Source organism: Otolemur garnettii, unplaced genomic scaffold (genome assembly GCF_000181295.1).
Source record: "Otolemur garnettii isolate 467f Iridium unplaced genomic scaffold, OtoGar3 scaffold00072, whole genome shotgun sequence".
In the NCBI taxonomy this organism is placed as follows: Eukaryota; Metazoa; Chordata; class Mammalia; order Primates; family Galagidae; genus Otolemur; species Otolemur garnettii.
In genome coordinates, this window is record NW_003852467.1 from 4,949,329 (window position 1) to 4,973,702 (window position 24,374).

Sequence of the window (24,374 nt, forward strand, 5' to 3'; positions counted from 1 at the left end):
AATTAAGCTGTGATAAATAGCATAGAGCAAATGTCCTTATGATAAAAGAATTTTTTTCTTCTGGGTAGATGCCTAGTAATGGGATTGCAAGATCATCTGGGAGGTCTAATTTGAGTTCTGTCAGGGTTCTCCATACTTCCTTCCAAAAAAGGCTGTATTAGTTTGCAGTCCCACCAGCAGTATAAAAGTGTTCCCTTCCCTCCACTTCCATGCCAGCATCTGCAGCTTGGAGACTCTGTGATATGGGCCATTCTCACTGGGATAAGGTGATATCTCAGGGTTGTTTTGATTTGCATTTCTCTGATTATTAGGAACAATGAGCATTTTATCATATGTTTGTTAGCCATCCATCTGTCTTCCTTAGAGAAGGTTCTATTCATGTCTCTTACCCAATGATATATGGGATTATTGGCTCTTTTTTGTAATTTGAGTTCTGTCTAGATCCTAGTATCAAGCCTTTGTCAGATTCATAATATGCAAATATGTTTTCCCATTCTGATGGTTGTCTATTTGCTTTGGTTGTTGTCTCGTTAAGTGTACAGAAGGTTTTCAGTTTAATTAAGTTCCATTTGTTTATTTTTGTTGTTGTTGCAATTATCACAGAAATCTTCTTCTTCTTCTCTCTTTTTTTTTTTTTTTTTTTTTGAGACAGAGCCTCAAGCTGTCACACTGGGTAGAGTGCTATGGCATCACCGCTCACGGCAACCTCCAACTCCTGCGCTTAAGCTATTCTCTTGCTTCAGCCTCCCAAGTAGCTGGGACCACAGGCACCCAACACAATGCCTGGCTATTTTTTGGTTGCAGCCATCATGGTTATTTGGTGGGCCCAGGCTGGATTCGAACCGGCCAGCTCAGGTGTATGTGGCTGGCACATTAGCCACTTGAGCCACAGGCGCTGAGCCAGAAGTCTTCTTCTTAAAATCTTTTCCCTGGTCAATATTTTCAAGTGGCTTCCCCACACTTTCTTAAAGGATTTTTATTGTTTCATGCCTTAGATTTAAATATTTTATCCATCTTGAATCAATTTTTGTAAGTGGAGAGAGGTGCAGGTCCAGTTTCAGTCTTTTCCATGTGGTTATCCGGTTCTCCCAACACCATTTATTGACTAGGGATTCTTTCCCCCAGCATATGTTCTTGCTTGCTTTATCAAAGATCAGGTGGCTGTAAGATATTAGTCTTATCTCATGAGTTTCTATTCTATTCCAAATGTCAATGTCTCTAATTTTGTGCCAATACCATGCTATTTTGATCACTATGGCCTTGTAGTATAGCTGAAAGTCTGGTAAGGTGATACTCTTGGCTTTGTTTTTATCACTAAGAATTGCCTTGGCTATATGGGGTTTCTTCTGGTTCCATACAAAATGAAGAATTATTTTTTCCAAATCTTGAAAATATGATGATATTATTTTAATGGGGATCGCATTGAATCTGTAGATTGCTTTGTGTAGTATAGAAATTTTCACAGTGTTGATTCTTCCCAGCCATAAACATGGTATGTTCTTTCATTTGTTAATATCTGCTATTTCTTTTCTTAGGGCTTCTAAATTTTCTTTGTAGAGGTCCTTGACCTCTTTTGTTATGTATATTCCTAGGTATTTCACTTTTTTTTGAAGCTACTCTAAAGGGAAATGTGTCCTGGATTAGCTTCTCATCTTGCCTGCTATTGGCATATACACAGGATACTGCTTTGTGGATGTTGATTTTATATCCTGAGACTTTGCTGTATTTTTTGACCACTTGCAGGAGTCTCATGTTAATCTTTGGGATTCTCTAAGTATAAGAACATATAATCGTCAAAGAGCAAGCGTTTGACCTGCTCTGCCTCCATTTGGATGCCTTTTATTTCCTTCTCTTGCTTGATTGTATTGGCTAGAACTTCCAGCACTATGTTGAATAGTAGTGGCAGTAGAGGATACCTTATCTAGTTCCAGTTCCAAGTGGAAAATCTTCCAATTTTACTCCATTCAGTATAATCTTAGCTGTAGGTTTACCATACATGGCTTCAGTCAGACCAAGAAATGTGCCACCTATGCCTGTACTCTTCAGTATTCTAATTAGAAAAGGATGCTGGATTTAATTAGCTCTGAGGTTCTTTTTTCTCTATGGTCTAACCTATTTTTGGTACTTTCTACTGCATCTTTGCATTCCCTGATTGTCACCTTCTTTTCCTTAAGCTCCACCATATCCTTTCTATATTCTACATATCTCTCATCTGACTTTTAGTTCTGTCTTTCCATTTTCTCATCCATTGCTTCTATTATCTTTATCATCCTTATTTTAAATTCCCTTTTTATCAAGTTCATTCATTCTTTTTTTTCATTCATTCTTTATAGGTGGAGTCTTTTGCAGTATCTGCCTCATAGTCCCTTTGGGGGAGTTGCTCTGTTTTGATTTTTCATGGTGCCTGAATTTTTCTGTCGGTTCTTCCTCATGTGTTCTTTCTTCTTGTTCACCTTCTTGTCCTCCTTTGCTTCAAATTACTTCATCTCAGGGCTTAGGTCTTGAAGTGACCTCAGCCTGAGCAAAGCCAAACTCTTCCTCATGGCCAAAATAACTGGAGACCTTGTTCTTGATGACAATATGTCGCAATATGTCACTGGGACACCAGGTGGTGCTGTGGTTTTTTTAGGAGACAGAAAACACAGCCAATAACCTCTATGATCCTATTCCTAACTTCGTTGCCCTTGGCATTTGCCTGATTGTTTTCTCAGCATTCACACCCCACAGAGTTGGGATTTTAACGCTGTCCAGAATCTGTCAGTGGCAGGCCTCATAGTACCCCTAAGAAAAGTTCCCGTGGTGGGGGTAGTCCCTCAGCCTGTCCCAAGAGTGTAGTTCTGATTCAGGCAGGTAGAATTAGGATGGCTGTGCATTAGGCTCCTACTAAGACCCTCTCATGACTTTCCCACAATGGTAACGCCCTGTCCACTGAGACCTTTTCAGTATAGCTACCTTGCCAGCCACCAAACCAACGGCAAGTCCACTCCAAACCGGCATTCAAATCTGGTTGCTCTATACTGTTTGAGTCCACCCACTCTTCTAAACTTTCCACTCAACGTGCAGCTTCCCCCAACTACTGAAAACTCCAGAAAGGCTTCCTCCTATCCCAGACCTCCATGGGGGCCAGCCTATCCCAACCAGTTGCAATCACTTACTTAATTCATCAGATTTCCACCACTCCAGATCGTATGCTGTGTCTAGCTCACCACCCATCTCTCTACTCCCTGAGCTACATACAACTCTTTGTAAGGTTCCCACACCAGGTATGGACGGTTTTTCTCTTTCTCCCTGGTCATTGTAAGAGAGCTCAGCTGAACAAGCCTTCTGGTCCACCATCTTCCTCTGCCCCTGCCAATATTCATTTTAAAAGTATTCTAGCTCTTTAGTAATCAGGGAAATGCAAACTAAATAGTAATAAAAAGTATTACCCACTCATTAGACAGCAAAACTAAAAGTTCTAACAGTAGACTACTTAGTTTTGTGATTATATGGAGAAAGGGGAATTCTCATATACTGCTACTGGATTGAGCAATACTCACTTTCACAATAGATTTCTAAAGTGCATGGAAAAAGAGTAAAATAGATCTGGGCTCTGCATCTGCAATTCTAACACCTGCCATCAGGTAGTGCCAGTTGTGAGCCAGGATTTCAGGCTTGACTTGTAGAGTTAACAGAATTTCATCCCCCTGCTATGATTTTTCTGCAAACATAGGACCTCTTATTGCCAAGAAAGCAAAATATTATATAAATGAATACCTCCAAAGAATAAGCAAAATGAATGAATCAGATACTGGTAAGAACGTTTTCTTTCATACACACGGTAATACACTAATATTTAACTTGACACAGTGGTATGTTGGAAATACTTATTAAATTTTTAAGACTTTTGAGAGCCACTTCTTTAGCATAACCATTATTACAATTAAATATATTATCATATTAAATAAATTATAGTGTACACACATGTAATTGTTGCTCAAAATTTATCACCCTCTAATTGATTATTCTAATTTGCTGTTATCTCTGGTCTTGATATTTGTATAAAGGAATATAATGGCATAGTACCAACTTCATGTTTGATGATATTATATTGAAAGTTTAAAATTAAACATAATGGAAATATTCAAGTAATCCCCCAGACGAGCTGATTGTTAGAAATTTACCAGGACACCACTACTTTAATATCATACAATTTTCTCTTATCCGTAAGAGACTGAACCAACAAATACTATGCTAGAATTTATTCCTTACGTTTTAATGCTTGCTTTGTTTACCAGTTTGTAGTAGCATTACATGAAACCAGCCTCTGGAATAATTGCCTTTAATTGGCATTTACACAAGTTAATCCTTGGCGAAGTATCATCCACCAAAGCATTTTTGGAGTTATTTTCATAATTATACTATTAAAGGAAAGACTTTTATTCTTTACCTTTATCTTAGCCCCAGGGACATCTTATGTTTATTTCCTTAAATAAAATCTTACTTAGCTAACTTTTACAATATACCTATACTTTATTATTTTTTATTAAATGCAAAAGTTTTACTAAAGACTTCACTTAGCTTAATTCAATAATTCCAACCTCTTCTTGCTATCCAGTAACAGTATCAAAACTGTTTGTTTCCAAGTGCAAGATAGTTTTAGAGACCAAATTACTTCTTTTTTTTTTTTTTTTTTTGAGACAGAGCCTCAAGCTATCCCCCTGGGTAGAGTGCTGTGGCATCACAGCTCACAGCAACCTCCAACTCCTGGGCTCAAGCGAGTCTCCTGCCTCAACCTCCTGAGTAGCTGGGACCACAGACACCTGCCACAATGCCCGGCTATTTTTTGGTTACCACTGTCATTGTTATTTGGCGGGCCTGGGCTGGATTCGAACCCACCACCTTAGGTGCATGTGGCCGTTGCCTTAGCCACTTGAGCCACAGGCACTGAGCCAGGTTTTGGGGGGGGGGTTTGGCCAGGGCTGGGCTTGAACTCACCACCTCCAGCATATGGAGCCAGCACCCTACTCCTTTGAGCTACAGGCACCACCAAATTACTTCTTATGGATTAGCATAAACAAATTTTGATTTTAAAAAGGAAATAAAGGTGTATATAGTAGTTCATAACTTCTCAAGATGAGAACATTGATTTATATCCATTTCATAAAGAAAATACAGATTAAATTTTGAAAGGTAAAAGTTTGCCCAAGTTTCAATTGTGAATTTTCAGCCCTGGGTAGAGTGCCATAGTGTCATAGTTCACAGCAAGATCTTTTGGGCTCAAGTGATGCTCCTGCCTCAGCCTCCTGAGTAGCTGAGATTACAGGTACCCACTATGATGTCCAGCACAAACAATCCACCCATTTCAGCCTCCCAGAGTGCTAAAATTATACACAGGAGCCACATCACCCAGCCTATCATCTAGGTTTTCTGATGCCTATTCTAATTTTTAGTAGTCCATTTATTTTCAGGAATTGCTATGTTTTTCCTATTCAGTACTGAAAAGGAATCAAAAGACATAGAATGTACATCACCTAGAGAAAAATCTAATGTAAACTATGGACTTTGGATGATGATGACATGTTAGCGTAGGTAAATCGGTTGTAACAAAAGTACTATTCAGGTCTGGCATGTTGGTAGTGGGGGAGGCTGTGTGTGGAATGCAGGGAGGGATCCAGGGTGTATATAGGACATCTCTGTACATCTCAATTTTACTGTAAACATAAAACTGTTCTAAAATAATAAAGTCTACTAGAAATGAATAGCAGAGTTAGAGAAGTAGAAAATAAACTTGATGAAATCTTTTATAAAGTGGTAGAAACAGACAAAAAGATGGAAAATGAGAAAGAAAGTATCAGAACTTATAAGATCATTCCAAGTAGTGCTTCTTAACTGGGAGTGATTTTGCCCACCAGATATTTGACCATGTATGGAGATAGTTTGGGTTGTCAAAAAATCGGGAGGAGGGTGCTACTTTCATCTTGTAAAGACTGCCATGGAAGGATGCTGCTGGAATTTCTAAAATTTATAGTACAGCCATCCACAGCAAAGAATTATCCATCTCGTAGTGTCAATAGTGTTTACAGGCTTAGAAATCTTGCTGTAGGTAATCCAACATGCAAATACTAGGTTATATAAAAAGAAAAGAGACAAATGTAGAGAAAAAATTTACAATAAATGACAAAATAAATTTTCTTAGAACTGAAGAAAATTAAAACGAATCTCTAAATTTAAAGGGCCTACTAAATTCCCAGCACAGTAAATAAGTTTAAAAATCCATACCAAGATTCACTATGAAATTTCACAAAAACAAGCATAAAGAGAAGTTCAAGGATCAGAAAGCAGAACGGCTTTGTACTTTTCAACAATTACAGTGGGAGTTAAGGGGAAAATGGAACATTTCCTTTAAACTTCTAGGAATGGCTAATTTTTAACCTTGATTTCATACTCTGTGTAAAACTATATTCACACATTCTTTGATACTGTTGTCTTCAAGTGTCAGAGTTAAATTCTCCTCTCCGTAAATGTGGACTGGATTTAGTGACTCTCTTGTGATGACATGACAATTCCAAGTTTAGCTTATAGAGAGGTGGATTTCTTTCTTTTTTTTTTTATTTCAGATGAATATAAGGGTACACGGAAGTAGGTTGCATTGTTTGCATTTGTTAGGTAAAGTTCAAGTTGTAGTTGTGCCCTTCACCCAGAGTGTGGGCTGGAGAAAGGTGGGTTTCTATCTTGGGTTGTACTCGTTCTCTTTCTCTCTCTCTCCTTCTCTCTATCTCTCTCCCTCCCTCCCTCTGTCCCTCCCTCTCTCTCCCCCACCTCACTGCTCTCTAGTTATGTTATACCGTAGTAAAACAACAATTCAAAATTATCAATGGCTGAAAGCATAAATCAATTTTTTATCATTGTGCCATATACAACACAAGGCAGTCAAATGTTCTAATCATTGTAGTCCCTTGGGGATCTAGGCCAAACAATTCTTTCTGATTTCTTCTGTTCATGGGAATATTCACCACTGCTTCCCCTCCTTGCTGTTTGGTAGACCAGCCAGTTTTGTGGTGACCCATGCCATGAACTGTGTAAGACGCATGAAAAGGTCAAATTGACAGTTGTTTGGTTAATGAAAAACATTGTTTACAAAAAGGTTAGGGTGGAAAATAAAGCCTAAGAAATTGTACTAGGAAGCATGTAGGAAATACTTTATATGTTTTTCCCTTAAGGATCTTGTCATTTATTGTATTGTATAACTCTACCGTTGTTTATTAATTGTATTGGATACTCTCATTCCAAATAAACTATTTTTGCATAAATGAGTTCACAACAAAATAAAATGAAAACTTTAGGTCATAGGATATTCATGAGCCTTCATGTGGTAGCTACCTCAGCAGCATTACCATCAGACCTCTGAAGTCAGGGAAACTGATTGCTCTGGCCATGAATTCCAAATGCTAGTATTGGGAAGTTGAAACAGTATACTTTGTAATTCTCTGTATACTCTCTATAAAAAGACAAGGGGGCATGCAGGTAGCAAGTACATTATCTGCTAAAAGTTCCGTACACACTGTCATTGTGATACTTAGTGCACACTAAACTGTGAGTTTCTCATTGGCAGAGATAGTGTGATTTTCATTTTTTTTATTTCAAAATATTACAAATGTTTTGGGGTACAAATGTTTTGTTTCTATGGATTGCTTTCATAATGCTTAAGTTATGGTTGTAAGCGTGCCTATTATCCAGATACTGTTGCTTATAACCGTCAGGTAGGTTTTCACCCATCCTCTTCTCCCCTTGCCCCCCACTTGATTTCCATGGAGTGGTACTTCCCTTTGTGCCCATGTGTGCTCATAGGTTAGTTCTAATTGAATAGTATGTATGGTGCTTGTTTTTCCATTCTTTATATACTTCACTTAGGGTAATGACTTCCAGTTCCATCGAAATTGCTGCAAAAGGTCTTAATTCATCCTTCGTCCTGGCAGAATAGTATTCTATGGTATACATATATCACATTTTGTTATTTCATTTATGAATTGATGGGCATCTGTGTTGTTTCCACATCTTTGCAATTCTTTTAATGCACTGCTCACTTCAGTACTAAGTACTCAATAAAGTGCTTTATGCGTTCTTTATTAAAAGAATGAATAACTGAATTAACAGTTAAATAAAATGGGCAAATGCTGTACTTCACACCCATTTATGAATTATCCCTGATGCACTTTGAATGCTGACATTCTATGTCTTAAAGATTCTATTTCTTTTCCCATTCACACTTTTCTTTGTTTTTGGAAATTTTGCTTCTGCTTATGTCTCCTTCTGCACAAGCAATATTTACTTGCCTGAGAGCACAGCGTATACTGACGTTAATCAAACTTTAGATGAGACATCTAAAATGATAGAAAAGAATCTGCTCTAATTAAATAATGCAGTAACCCCTACAGGTTTAGACATGTGCCTTGAGGTAGAGGAAAGAAAAAGTTAATGAATATAGTAGTTTTATGCCACGAACATTTCCCTTGTGTGCTGGTGTTTTAATAAGATGGAATATAAAATAGCAAAAGGATCTGACTTTACGACGATATTTATTCATAAAGTAGTAAGTCAGATTTGATGAAAGTCTCTGACTTCGAGTTGCTAGAGTTGGGTCAGATTTCAGTTCGGTAAAATTGAAATGAAGTTGTGTAGCCTAGCTTGTGTCATACTGAGACTGGCCTGCTCCCACACACACATCTTGGCTGGGGGTGAGGGTGGAGAAATCCTAATGGTCATTGGAGCAATAAGTCAATTCAAACTGAAACGAGTATTCCAGCCCTACTCCTAATAACAGGCCCCTGGCATAGTTCATTCATTTTATAGATTTGTCAGATACATATATATAAACTGAAATCTGCCTTGAAATTAATTACTGCTTTTCTAATTTCATAAGAAAATATTTTACTCTGGCTAGTACAACTCCCAGCAAAATAATTCGTATCTACTGATGACCTCTGGTAGCCTAAACCTTTATGCCTTGCTATGTCTAATTGAAATATAACTCTGGTGTAATTTCAGCACTAATTCTCTGTTAAGGCCACTTAGAGCTTCTAAATCTGTGTGTTCTAAGATCAACTTATAATAGTGAACTCAGAATTTTTTTCTTTCTTTGGAAAATTATTTCAGAATTAATTGACAATTATAGCAGTCGCTATTATTATTATTTAAAATTCCGCCACCATTAAGGTCATATCTAACAAAATAAAACTTACTAAACATGAAGGAAAATAATATCTTGATATGTTCATTAATATGGTTGATGAAAACTGTTATGTGCGCATGAGCTCTTGTTAATTATATCTACCTTAATAGAAAAGCAGTCTTGTGGAAGCTAATAGTCCCAGTGAAACTGTATAAAAGAGAAAATATAATTGCCCATGTAGAATAAAGCCAAGTAAAAAGTTAATTGTTTCCATTTTATTTTTATATTTGTATTATTGTGCTCCCATGCTGAATATAGTCAAAAATAGACAGTGATCTTAATCTTTAATTTTAATCATGGCCCCAAGAAATGAGTTCTGTGTAAAAGAGATGTGTTTTCATAAGCTGATCTCAAGTGGTGCATTTTGATTTGCTGCAGCAGTCTATGAAGGAAGTAACATTTTGAAAGCTGAAGAAGCAGAATGTCCCCCCTTTCCGTTTTTATTCCTACTCTGCGCATTTGGAATTTGTGTTTTAATCAGACTTTTGAGAAGATAACAGCACCTAAATGCCTGGCTTGTCTTGAAGATCAAATTAGGCCTGCCCCTCCATCTTCGAATAAATTATTTTTGCCCTGCTTCTCCTATAAGAAAAACATTTCAGGGAAATTTCTTATAGCAGGGTCAAATATGGTATCTATTCCTCCTGCATGGAGAAAGAAAGAAAGATGATCTACCGCAATAGTTTTGGTTTGCTCAATTGGAATGTAGTAAAATCAGTTAACATAGAGTAAAATAAGCTTTAAAGAACAAGGAAATGAAATCTATCTGAAGATAGACAATTTTCGTGTGTGAATGAGGGAATCTATCATATCAGTTCTACATATATTCTTTATTCATCTTTACATATTGAAAATGCTCATATGCGTGTATATGTATTTGACAGTTTAATATTTTGCAAACATGGTGATTATGTACAGTGTGTATATAAATATATGGTTATGGATATTATTATTAGTGCCACTATTCGTTGAACACTTGTATGCTCAAGAAACTTTGCTAGACTATTGCTAATTCTTATAAGAACCCAGTGAAACAGATATGTTTATTGTGACAATATCACAAATAACAATTTTTAAATCAGCAAATTTAAGTCACTACCTAAAGTTGGCAAACCTCTAGTAAGTAATAGAGCAGAATTTTGAACCCATGTTTGCCTGTCTTTAAACCTCATATTGCTGTACACCCTCGTTGATGTACTACCTGCTCTTAATCAAAAAGTATGCCTTCATTTTGAGAGAATATAGCTTGGGAGTTCTAATCAACGGAGCATGTTCTGATCAAGAGATATAATCATTCAAAGTGGATACCAATAGTATATGTTAAAATTAATTCTTTGAATTGATTAAATTTGACCTGTAAAATTTAAGTGCAATATTATTTATTGGTACCTGTTAGAGAAGGCACACATGGTCCTTTGACATGTTTTCTATCCTTAGGGAGCATTAAGTGTATTTTAGTGGTAATGACACCAGTGTAAATTACAGTGCAATAAATTCTTTAAAGCAGGACCAAAAGATTGTTAGATTAAAGATACAAAGTTTCAGTTAAATTCTGCAGCTCTGCCATGAAGCACAGTTCTGATAGCTATCAATGCTATCTCTAGGAGATCTCTGTGTGAAGTCCTCTTACAAAAAATAGCAACAACAATAAAAATAAGAGCAACAGTAATAAAGAGGACAAGAGGAGACTTTGGGATACGTTTATGGCCTTGATGGTGGCGATGGTTTCATGAGTGCATACTGATACCCAAACTCATGAAGATGTATCAGACATGTACAGCTTTTTATATGTCACTCAAACTAAACCAAAGTGGTTACCAAAAAAGAATAAAGAAAAATATCGCCCTTAAGGAAAGGAAAATGTTGGGGTAGATCAAAGAGAGGATAGATTACTTCTCAATTGGAATATCAATAAGGTTCTTAAGAAGGGAGGTACAGCAGGACACAAAATCTAGGAGAAACAATATTTTACAACAAGGAATAGGGGCGGCATCTGTGCCTCAAAGGAGTATGGCGCCAGCCCCATATACCAGAGGTGGCAGGTTCAAATCCAGCCCCGGCCAAAAAGAACTTCAAAAAAAAAAAATACAAATAAACAAATAAAAAGATGAGGAGCCCTCAAAGATGTTCATGAAAACTCCAAAGAAATTTTATTTTGATTTGGGATTGTGAGGTACTCATCATGATATTGAATGAGAAATGGCTAGAAAGAGGGAATGGGAATTTGAGAAAATGCTGCTTGGAAAGGAAGGTAGATACTTTATGAAATACATTTCCTTTAAAATATGAGATTTATGATTCTTAGAAACGCAAGAGTAGAATTGACTAAGAACAACATGCTTTATGCCCAAGAGGATATTATATTATAGGAGAAATAGGACTTCTTGTCTTCCGTGAGCTAATAGAATGTTTACTGTTTTGAATGACATTAGCCACAAAAACAAAAAACATCTATACTATTACATATAGATTATCTTTATTCAACTATGGTATTTGCCTTCCATCTTTGATTAGAAATATACAAGTCAACCTACAAAGTCTCTTTTTTCTCATCTAAAAAATGAATATAATAGTAGTACCTACCCCCAGGTGTGGTTGAAAATATTTAATACTTTACTAAATTTAAAATTTTCATAGAGTGCTTAGCCTATACAACATATATTTTTTATATATTTATATATATACACATATATATACACACACACACATATACGACATATATATGGCTGTGATTGCTTTTACCCTCTTTGTAAGTGAAAGTTTCTACATCTATTATATATGTCTTGGGTTTTAATGAAGAAAAAGAAAGAAATTATTTCAAATATCTCCTTTAGCCAAAAAGGAAAGGTAAGACTTCAAAGCTAGGATGTCTTACACTACTGCATCTGAATTTGGACTGTATACTGGAAGATATATAAATTATGATGAAATTAAGTGCTCATATTTTGTAGATAACCACGGATATATCCACTCCTCAGAGAGTATGTTAGCTTTAACTTTTTAAGAAATTTGAATTATTTCATTTAGACTGCTGGATCAGTTTCTATAGTTGCTTTCTCCTAAAGGTCCTGATATTAAAAGTAACATTACAGCTCACTATTAGCAAACTATTTCTGCTACATTGAATATTTTTACAGGATGCTAATTGTGCCAAATCAAGACATTCAAATTGCATAATTTTTAGGTTAATATTAGCATAATCCTACTTTTTTTTTCTGAAGCATTGCAAGAATAATGTACTCTTAACATTTTTCCAACATGATTGAACCATCAAATATCACACCGTTTAAACGATCATTGGCCCACTGGGACTTTGGACATTTTGTGGCAAAAATGATTTTAAAAGGGAAAGGCAAATAAGACTGTGGAATATCAGACCACAGTAATATCAGAGGCACTTTTATTTTCCTTTTATAATTATTTAATTAAATTATGAGATGTCAAGGGTGGGTGAAGATATTAATTCCTACCTGTTTGAGTACTTATCAATTTATTTTAGGGATATTTATGGTGTCTCTCCCTAAGTCAAAATAATATGCTTAACGAAGAACCCCTAAACCCCTAAAGTCCACTTATTTCAAGTTCCTGATATGTGTGTATTTTTTAAATAACACTATTTGTATATTTAGTGTAAGGTGAATTCTATCAATACTGTTTTAGTTTGAAACATCCATTTAAAAAGAGGTACAGTTCTTACGTAACTGTCTATCTTTACACTTTAATTAGATCTTAGAAAATTTGTAAAAAATGTATTACTATTTTTAGGATAATATTGAACTTTCAAAATTATCTGCATTTAAAATTACTTTCATTAACTTTTTATCAATAGTAACAATTATCTGACAGTATAGTAATGTGTTTGGAAAATGACTTCTGATATATAATTATTTAATCTAAAATCTTTATCAATGTTATAAATTTTTTTTTTTGAGACAGAGTCTCACTTTGTTGTCCTCAGTAGAGTGCCGTGGCGTCACAGGTCATAGCAACCTCTAATCTTGGGCTTAAGTGATTCTCTTGCCTCAGCCTCCTGAGTAGCTGGGACTACAAGTGCCTGCTACAATGTCTGGCTATCTTTTTATTGTCATTGCAGTTGTCATTGTTGTTTCGCTGGCCCAGGCTGGGTTCAAACCCACCTGCCTTGGTATACATGGCCAGCGCTCTAACCACTGAACCATGGGCACCCCCCCCGACGACATTATTATTATTGTGTATTCATTATTATCTCTTTATTTGTGAGATAACTAAAATTCAAAGTGGTAAAATGTTGCACAGAAGTCTTCATGACTTGTAAATGGAAGAGATAAGGAGTTTATGCAGATTATTTTGGGACTTTTTCATTTATTCATTCACTTATAAAACTATATTAAACCCTTCTTATGTGCCTGGAACAGTGCTCAGTACCAGGAATTCCAAAGTGTATAAAGCATATATTTTTCCCCCTGAGCTAAATAGTCTACTGGGAAAAAAAAGAAACAGCTTGGTAAATACATCATGAGAACAGAAAGTACTATAATATTTTAATAGAGGTTTTCACAAAGTTTAGAAAGTTTTTCTTATAGAGTCCCTAATTTCAAAGGAGACAGGCCCATAAAATAAAATTACATTGTAGATACAGTTGCATTCTAAGATATAGCAAAAGGCAAAGAGTAAAAGGGGGACTTATATTGTGATGGAAGTTTCGTGATATTCAGTTGTTTATAATGTCCAGTTAATATGAGGGTACGTACAATTAGGGCACATTGCTCGCATTTGTAATGCAAAGTCTAAGTTGTAGCATCTCTCCCTCATACAGAAAGAACCCAATGAACCCCCCATTTTGAGTGTTCATGTTGTGAATGTTTGTATAGAGAACAAAAAGGAAGAAAGGATAGCAGTAGAGATATTCATTGGAAATTGATGAGAAATTAACTACAGGAAGAGGTGAGTGGGAATATGCTGAAGAAAAGATATTAAGGACCTTCAAGAAAGGCCATGGCAGTGGAGATAGAGTGAAGAAGCCAAATTAAAAAGCCATTCAGTCTGTAATTGATAGGATATACAGACAAACACAGTAAGAAAGAAAATAAACAGTACTTTTGACGATAGCATCAAATTTTTCAGCTTTGAAATCCTGAACTAAAATTAAAAGTCAAGACTAATAGGACAAACTAAGGAATTGTGATCATATTTGAGGTTCATGTCAAATGTTCTGATAAAGTAGCCCCGAAGTACCTGAATATAGAGCTCAGGTAAGGACCAGAACTGGGGATTAGGTATATGTCAATTAGCTACAGATCAAGGGTCAATAAACTACTGCCCATGGGCCAAATCTACAGACTGTTGGTTTCTGTAAATAGTGTTGTAGTGAATCCTAGTCATATCCATTTGCTTCATTTAGTCTATGGTTAATTCTGAGCTGCAAGGCAGACTTGAGTAGTTGTAACAAAGACTATACGGCCTACAAAACCTAAAATATTTATTCTCCAAATCTTTATAGATAAAGTTTAACAGTCCCTGATGTAGACATTGTCGAACCCTTCAGAATGAATGAGATCCTATAGAGTAGCATCCAGAGAAGAAAACGGACACGTTCACCTATAATAACTAGATTTCCTTCTGAGGAAACGTTATTCTTGTCTTTACGTATGACAGAAGAGTCCCCTGTGATTGGAAAGAGACGACATTGTTAACATGGGCAACATAGTTCAAGTAAAGCCTATATTTGCTATGTGTTTATACGGCAATAAATGAAAAGGTATTACGAGAAACAAGGGAAACAAAGGGTGTAGAATTTCAACACTGAAGAGAAAGGATAAAGGCATGAGAATGAGTTCCTAAACTCAAATATTGTAGAGAAACTTCAAATCCAAGTATCACTCCAAAACTGTTGGAAGCCTGACAACCAGGCTCTCAACCTAGGGAGGATTAGGGATCAATAAAATAAACAGGGTGTTACAAAATGAGATGTCAATCCAGAGCTGTAAAAACACCAGCATTAGATATATTGAAAACCGTAAAACTGAATGAGAAAGCTATCACTTTACCATGGTGTTTCTTTCTTTGCCTAGCTCTATAAATATTTCAAATTATAAAATTTTTATTAACAATAAGAGCAGAATTAGCAGAGTGAGGGGCTCAGAATTGAGACAGACACCTTTCAAGATGCACACAATTTTCCCACTGTTCACCCATCACGTTTTACCGTATGCATATCTTACCTAAAAGATTGAAATTGAATCCCCTGCTTAGAATATAGAGAGGTCCCATTTCAAACCATACAAAATAAAATCCTGTGGGATTACAAACGTACATGGTGGGAAAAAAAACAGATTAATAAAGCTGCAACATCAAAATATGAGAAAGATGTGTTAATGAATGTTTGGCAAAGAAAGATTGGCTGAACAAATGTATAGGGCACTAATCATGAATAAAAATAATAAACTGGAGTACACTGTATATTAATAACTTCTGCACATCAAAAGACAGCATGGAGAGAGTAAAAAAGAAAGCCACAGAAGGCAAGAAGATATTTAGAATATACAAGGAGGAAGTGTGTACCCCTTACTTATCAGGAATTCCTACAGATATGTAAGAGAGAATTCAATAGAAAAATGAGAAAAGTTCTTAAAATGTGAAACGTGGCACCAAAGAGTACAAGTGGTCTTACAGCTACATTCTATATTGTCACCTGGATGGTGTTTATGAAGTGATCGCTTTATAGTAAATAACTAAGATGGTTTATGTTTGATAGTAACACTAGCTACAACTGCAATCAGTGTTACCTAATTCTTTGTACCCTCAAGGAATCCCCCCAAAAAAGCCTTTTTCATAATTTAAAAATATATATTAGAAATCCAAATGGCCAATAAACATTTAAAGAGTTTCTAAGACTTCTTAGTAGTTAAGGCCATAGAAATTAAAACTAAAATAAATAGGACTGCACATTGACCGGGGTTGAAATTTAAAAGTCTGACAATACCAAGGGGTGGTGAGAATGTAGAGTAATTGGAAATTTTATAAAACGCTACTTGGTTTGTGAATCGTAAGGAGGAATGTAAACTTCAAACACCACTACTACTATTACTTGGAGTCAGAATCATTTGGCACTGTTTGCTAATAGAAAAAATATGCATAACCTGTGGCCCATCGGTTTCGCTTCTAGTGTTATAGCAGTGTGGTGGCTGAAGGTAGTCGCCAAAATAATTGAAGAAAACAGGTAAGGTTTTAGTAAGAAAAAGAAAATATTTATTAATGACCTGCACAGCAAGCACAGTCACCATGGAAAGCACAGCCTCTGAGTTTTATACACAACTTGAGGAGTATCTGTTGCTTCTTGGAAGCTTCCCAGGGCCTTAATTAACTCTGTTCTCAAAACAGCTCACCAGCACGGTTTAATAACAACCTATCTGCAAGGTGTTAATCAGCTTCACGTCCATAGCAACCCAGGTCAGCCTGACCAAAACATGTCTACATGTGGTCACAGTGCCTAAGTTAGGCAGACGCTGCGTAAGTTTAGCCTAGACAGCTGGGGACCATGTTTTCCAAGTTAGAAATAAAAGGAATAGGAGATAGGGGAGGAGAGTTGGAGCCATGGGAGAGCTCCTCAGAGGGACACAGGTCGTGTAGAAAAAACTTTACAACTGCTAGTATACTAGTTTAAGTTTTACTAAATAATTTTATTACTTGGACTATGTGTAGGGGGGAGAAGCAAGGTAATATAATTTGAGGCAGAGAACCAATTTAACTTTTATTTATCGACACCTACAGTTCGGACCATAAGACTTTAGCCGAGATCCCTCCCCCTCACCTAATGAAAGATGAAATCTGTAGGAGGAAATAATCAGCAGCCCAACGCTGAGCTTGCAGACCTAAGGATAAAGCCACAGTGGATATGTCAGGAGGCTACTAGGATGTTATTTATTTAAATCTATTTCATGGAATCAAGCACCACTGTAATGGCCTGAAAGTGTTAAAGTATGTTCCAAAGTACCTAAATTACTCCCTAAATGTAATTGATGCTTGAGAAGAATCTGACTAACTTGATTTAGAACAGCAGGAAATAAGTTATGCTGCACACAAATGAAGCAGCCGTGTAATTTTAAATACCAGTTGCATAGTGAATGAGAATTTTAATATTTGCAAAATTCTAAAATCACTTGATTTATTATCCGTATGTTTATACCGACAATTTTTTTCTCCTTTATTAAGTTCAGCCTACATTTCCTCTTACTACCAGGGGAAAAAAATTACATATTTCCCCCTAGAAATAGTATTGAAGGTAAAAATTATATTCGTTTCCCTGAATGCTATTTTTAAGGTCTCTACGTGTTTCTAGATGTTGCTCCTTCTTCCTCACTCTACAGTCTAAATAATGGGTTGAGAAGAATCTAGGGAGAAAGATGACTAATTAGGGATTGAATTTATAAATGGAACGTTGTAAAGCCGGCAAAATTTATATATATATTAATTTGGAATTTTCCTTGGCAAAAAAAGAGTTTAAGTTTATAAGTAGTCATGAAAAAAACGTAATTTTACACAGTAAATTCGGGACCAGATTTAGACTCTGCTATTAACAGGGCATATTAAGCACTAAAATGTATATTTTAAAATTTTATGTGAGGCTTGAAATGGAGTTTAAAGTATTATTACTCATATTAAATGTCACTGCATGTAAAGTGCATGCTTTTATTCTTTAATATTTTGTTTGAATAGACTTAATCATTTTAAGAGTAATTTTAGTAATGAAATTAAATCAACTTTACAGCTTTCAAGGTTTGAGCAGTTGCATGCTATGTTGAATACTTTATATTTGTAAATTTATAAACCAATAGTGTAAGTCATTTATATCAGGTCTTAAAAGATGCAAACGTTTGGGGTGCAGGAATTGAGGGAAAAAAAGAGCAAAAGGCATTTCAGGAGTATCTACCGATGTGTGAATTCCGAAGTCCTGACACAGTAGCAGGGGTTGGGGGACCTACAGATAATCCTAGTCCTGTGTGGCTTGGAAGGTCCACCCGGCCTCGTTTTTATAGGCAAGGGATGATGGTGTACATGGAGAGCACAGGCCCTCGGCCTGTTGCCTTTCTCTTCCTACCCGCAGCTCTGTCTGGCAGAGCCAAGGATACTGTGACCAAGTGTATGGGCCCTTATGCTTTTCTTCTCTTGGTGAAATGTAAAGGACAACCTATAAAAAGCAGGAGGGTCGGGGCGAGAGGGGGAGTTTGTGGAATCTGGCGGAGAATGCAGGTTACCAGCATGGTGACTGGTGGAGGGACAGGTGTGTGTAGCAGGTTTGAGATTGGATATCTTTGGGGGGTGTAGTGTTCTAGAAAGAAGAGTGGGTATTTATAGCACTTATGTTGGAGCAACAGTCAACTGCTAGTAGCTAAAAGCATCAGCAAGTGGATAGTTCACGTGATTGGTAGTTACCACAAGGCAAGCCAGGGAGGAACTGATGACTACTACAAAGTTGAAGTGGTCAATTATGACCAAATGACCAACCGGTACTTTCCTCTGCTCTGGTTAGCTGTTACCTGTTTCTCAGACTACAGGGACTGGAGGCTTGTTGGAGGTAGCAGTCGTAGCGTGTGAAGGCAGTATGAAAATTTATTTTTAAATTGCTTTGTTTCTGACTCCCAAAATATGCAAAGCATGTTGTAGAAAAATGAACAACACAAAAAAGTATGTAATAAAAAATAAAATCAAATATAGTCTCGCCAAGATGAAACAGTGCTAACTATGCTTCCTAATGTTATAGATTGTCCTTCAGCAGCAGCTCTTGGACTCCAGGGACACAAGTATCTGTAAAACGTGCAACATACAATTATTTTTAAAGAGAATAAACTCTTAAGACAGGTTCTTAGGTCATTTGTTGTGTAGCAGATAGCAGAGAAAAGGTAAGAAAGGTAAATTATTAGGAAACATGCAAAACATTTCCAAGATCATTTTGTTGCCGAAGGATATTTTCCATTTGATTAACTCTCAAATGGCATTACTGATCAAAGGCAACACTCGTAGTTTTATCTGAGGCTAGTTAGACACGACCTCTTTAGGCTCTCGTTGGTTACCTTTTTGATACTACTAAAATATTGTTTTACATCATTGTTGGGGTTTGGCATGCAGGTATTCATTGAGTGCACTATCTTACAGAATGCAATGTACATATAGATACAGAATTACCTCATAGGTAAAGAGGAAAAATGAGGGGGAAAGTAATCTCTGCAACTATTGCTTTCAGTTGCTTAACTGGCTTCATCCTAGAAAAAAATGAAGTCCCTGCAGGAGAAAGAGAGCGTGTGAGGTGACGGAAAGGTGCTATTGAAGCCAGAGAGATTTGGGTTCGAATCCCTCTCCATGGGTATTATTTAGCACTACTTTTACCTTTTGGCAAGTTACTCGGCCTCTGTTGTCACCAGTGAAAAATGGGATGATTGATAGGCTGCAAGGTCATCGTAGATGTCAATGAAATATGTGTATGCCATTAGTTACATGGTGTAAAAGCATAGAGGTCAGGGCCTGCCTCATAGTAACTGTTTAATAAATGTGAATTCCATTCCCTTTCCAGTGAACCAATGGGCAGAAGTAACATTAAAGTCTAAAGTTATTTAAAATTCCTAAATGAAGGTAGAAGTCTGTATTCAGAAGTAGAATGTATTGCTTCTTAATTGAGAATGGATCTCAGAGAACCATGACAGATAGACGGCCATGGTACGAGGCAGCTGCACAGCCAGGGATCCTAAGCATGGCTTTGGATTTGGTGCTCGCAGATTATTGTCCGGACAAGCCCTCATCCGACCCAACACATCATAAGCCCCACAAGACTTCAAATCTTACTTCCTAGCAGTGTTTTTCACTTTGCACTTTGGAATCACGTTGGTGCTTCTGAAAATATCAATGTCAGAGTTCCTACCTCCAAACACAGTGATTTGATTGGTCTGGAGTGGAACCCCAGGATCAATGATTTGTGTTTGTTGCTGTGGCTTTTTTTAATGCTGCTGTAGGCGATTCTTATGTGAAATTGTCCCAAGGTAAACAGAGTCCTGGTTCCTATAATTTCTACCTCAATATCTTCTATGACTGGAAAATGACCACATGCTTGTTTCTTAATATTCTTTATGGTGGGGGGTCACCACCACATGAGGAACTGTGTTAAAGGGTCGCGGCATCAGGAGGGTTGAGAACCACTGCCTTACTGTGCAGTAGAACACCAGAGTTCGCTCCTCCTATTTGACTGAATAAATATGCAATTTGGGATCAAAAAATAATAAACTTATAGACTTTATGAAATAATTTGATTTTCATCCAAAAATATTGTGAAATTGGACATATAACCTCCAAATGTCTTACTATAATGTTAACTTGTTTTTAAATATCTGAAATTTTACAAACTTAAATAAGGTCTTAGGGAATAAAATACTAATACTCCACAACAGTTATCTTTATTACAATCAAGAAATATATTCAATTTTAAAGGGGAAAAGTACGGCCTTTAATTTTAAATCATCTTTTCCATTCAGTATTAATTTTATTTTGGTTATTTGAAACTGAAATCTACAAATCTGAGAAACTATCAGAATAGTATCTTTATCAGTGCAAGACAAAATATATAGTATGTTCACATAATTGGTTCTGTACAATCCATTTACTTTTCTTGATCCATATTTTTTACCTGTAGGCGATTTGACAGATCTGTTGAAAAATGGCGACGTTTTCATTATGATATGAAGATATTTAATCAATGGCTAACAGAAGCTGAACAGTTTCTGAAAAAGACGCAAATTCCTGAGAATTGGGAACACGCTAAGTACAAATGGTATCTCAAGGTAAGTTTTGAGATTTGTTTATTCCCAATTAGCTTTATCTTCACCACAGCAGGAATGCTTTCTTCTTTAAGTTCAGGTTGTTAAGACTGGTGGAAACTGACCATTCGGGACTTGTGTTGTCATTATCACACAAAATAGAAAACCGTCCTAATGTTAACATTAGGAGACTGCTGTGGACTCGACCTATGAGGATGAGGGAGTTTGCCTATACTTAACTGGTTTCTCTGATCAACTGTGGCGTGTAATTGAATCTCTGATACAGGGAAGCAGCTTACCTACTAACAGGGCTGTATTGTGGCTTTGGGGCAGTGTTTATTTTTGCCTTTTGTTGGAACCTGTCCAGAAGGAGAACTTGTAGTATACTTAGCAATAATATAGTTACTAGAAATATCCATCATGATATAATTACAGTTCTGTTTCCCTAAAGACAATTTGTGGTGATGCAGCAATATTTCTGTATATTCGATTGACAAAAAGCTTTATGAGATGGTCTGGAGGCCGAAACAATGCAGATTTAATGGGTGATACTTATTGACTTTTTTATGGTTTATGTTAATGGAGATGCAACATATGGATTATAACCAGTGTATCATGGAAATCGTGTCTTTGAATATGCGGATCAAGATCAATTAGATTGTGGTGTATATAATTTTAAGTTGGTAAAATAAATAGTTTAGGTATAAGAAATACTGTATTACACCAAGGTCTAATTATAGTGGCAACTTTAAAGCTCCCATTGTTCATGTTGCAATTCTCAATCAAGTATGATAGATTTGACATGTGGCCAATTTTTAATGTCAGAAAGTACAGATTAAGACAGATGAAGGCAAAGAAAATAGAAGTTTCTGAAATAGTTCAGACATTTTGAAATGCTGGGGTCATATAAGCAGTATCATATTCAACTTTACCATTTTCTGTTCTCAAATATGTTTGCGTAGCAAATGTGCCTTTTGATATTAGGAAATTAAGCATTTGAACACCTAGGTAGATGACAAGCTATTTAAATATAGAAGATAAATACTTTAAGAACCTTGTGTTGGGCGGCACCTGTGGCTCAGTGAGTAGGGCCCCCTATAATGAGGATGGTGGGTTCAAACCTGGCCCCGGCCAAACTGCAACAAAAAATAGCAAGTTGTTGTGGCAGGCACCTATAGTCCCAGGTACTTGGGAGGCTGAGGCAAGAAAATTGCCTAAGCCCAACAGCTGGAGGTTGCTGTGAGTTATGACATCACAGCACTCTACCAAGGGCAACAAAGTGAGACTCTGTCTCTAAAAAAAGCAGTTTGATGAAAGTATTTCAAATTGTATATAAAACCAGCACATTGTACTCCATAATTGCTTTACTATACACAGCTATTATTAATAAAAAATCTTGTATAATTGTATGTATATCAGTCAAGCTTGTATACACAATAGCACTGATTTGGGGATACAAAGGAAATTCACGGATGTTGCAGCTACTGTCATATGTAAGATACATTTTTAATAGTACTAAAGTAAATTTGGAGCTAATGCAATATAATGAGGTCTCTGCCTGAAAGACAGAAATATGTTAGATTCATATAAGGAGTTTGGGGGAAATATATAAGCATCTTGCTATTTAGAAAGTTATCCAACATACTTATATATTATTAGTCTGTATTTTTATTATAAAGTTAACATATACTCATTGTGAAAAAAATCAAACAGCATAGAAGTGTGTGTCTAGCGCCTTTGCCTGTTCCCCAGAGGATACTTGTTTTTCCAGTCAGGTTTCTTGGGAAGCAGGAAGCTCTGAGATAGAAATTAGCATAGGTTTAGTAGGAAGGGCTTTTACGATCAACTGATTGTTTTGGATGTGCCTTGGTATACTTTTATTCATGTTTCTTGTTCTTGAGAAAGAACAGTTAAGCTTCCTGGATCTGTTGATTTCACATGTTCATCACATTTAGAAGTATTTTAGCCATTATCTTTTAGCAACAATGGGACTCCAATTTTACCTATATTAGGCTAGTGAAAACTACCCCACCACTCACTAATGTTATATTCATTTATTTTCAGCATTTTTTCCTCTGTAATTTGTTTTATATAATTCCTACTGTCAAATTAACTGATGTCACATTTTTCAATTTCTAATCTGTGGTTATTCCCATCTCATCTAGATTTTTAACATTGGCTATTTTCATGTTTTAGAAGTGTGATTTGGGTCTTTTTATTTCTTCTGTTTGTCTACTCGAGGTGTTCAACTTTTCCCCTTCTTTCTTTTTTGACATGGGATAAAAGTTATAATAGCTATTATATCCTTGTCCACTAATTCTATCATCTGTGTCTATTCTGGGTCAATTATAATTGATTCATTTTTCTCCTCATTAAGGGTGTTATTTAACTCCTTTGGATGACTAGTAATTTTTGATGCCAGATAGTGTGAATTTTAACTTGTTGACTGCTTGATATTTTTATACTCAAATACTCTTAAACTTTGTACTCATTGTGGTTAATTTACGTGCACAAAAATTATGCTTGGGGAGTCACCCTTTTCTATTTTGTTACTTTTGTCCAGAGCAGCATATGTCTAGGCTTGATTTTGTCCCACTGCTAAAACAAAAGCCTTCTGGGTACTCTCTCTGTTTCTTTAAATAATGAGGTTTTCCACCATCGCTTGTGGGAATAGGTACCATTCCCAGCTATATATGAGCTCTGGTAATTGTTTCTTTCAATTCTTTTGTGTGGGTTTTTCTTTCTATGCAGCTCTGAGTATTTTCCTCGCATATACGAGCTGATCAGGACTCAATTTGAGACCAGAAGGGAGCACTGTGCAGGTCTCCAAGATTCCCTCTGACTCTGTCTCCTCTCTGATATCCTGCCCTGTGTTCCTAGTCACCTTGGCCTGCTCCAAATTTCAGTTGCATCCCCTTAATTCAAGGAGGCCTCCTGGCTTTGTGAGAGTTTCCTCTTCCTCTGTGTGAGGCTGGAACTTCCTTTCAATAATAAACTGGAGCAATTGTAGGGATCATTTCATTTGTTTCCCATCTCTCAGGGATCACTGTCATTCAATGCCTGATGCCCGATTAATGCATCGTATATTTTATATGTTTTTTTTTATTAAATTCTTTTAGGAAGGCTATGTCTTGTCTTTCTTACTCCAACTTGGCAAGAAGCAGAATTCCAAAACAAGTGATTTTGATGTCCTTTGATCTTCTCATACGCTACTGTTAATAATCTTGAAAATGTATAGTTTTAAATATCTAGAGAATTTCTAATAGCCCTCACTTCTTGATAGTGTGGTTTAATTAAAATTGATGAACATTTTATAAAAATTTTTCCCTTAATTAAAAATTTTTAAAAGACTTTTCTTTAGTCTATTTCCCCATCTATACGTG

General features: G+C 36.3%; 1 protein-coding gene across 1 annotated transcript in view; it reads left to right on the plus strand.

Moving 5' to 3' along the window:
• The window catches only part of DMD (dystrophin), a 2,307,273-nt gene that overhangs the window by 1,109,743 nt on the left and 1,173,156 nt on the right, over positions 1-24,374 (plus strand). The window contains exon 44 of the mRNA XM_023515448.1: positions 20,868-21,015. Within this exon, the coding sequence (XP_023371216.1) occupies positions 20,868-21,015 (148 nt within the window). The remainder of the gene's footprint in view (positions 1-20,867; positions 21,016-24,374) is intronic.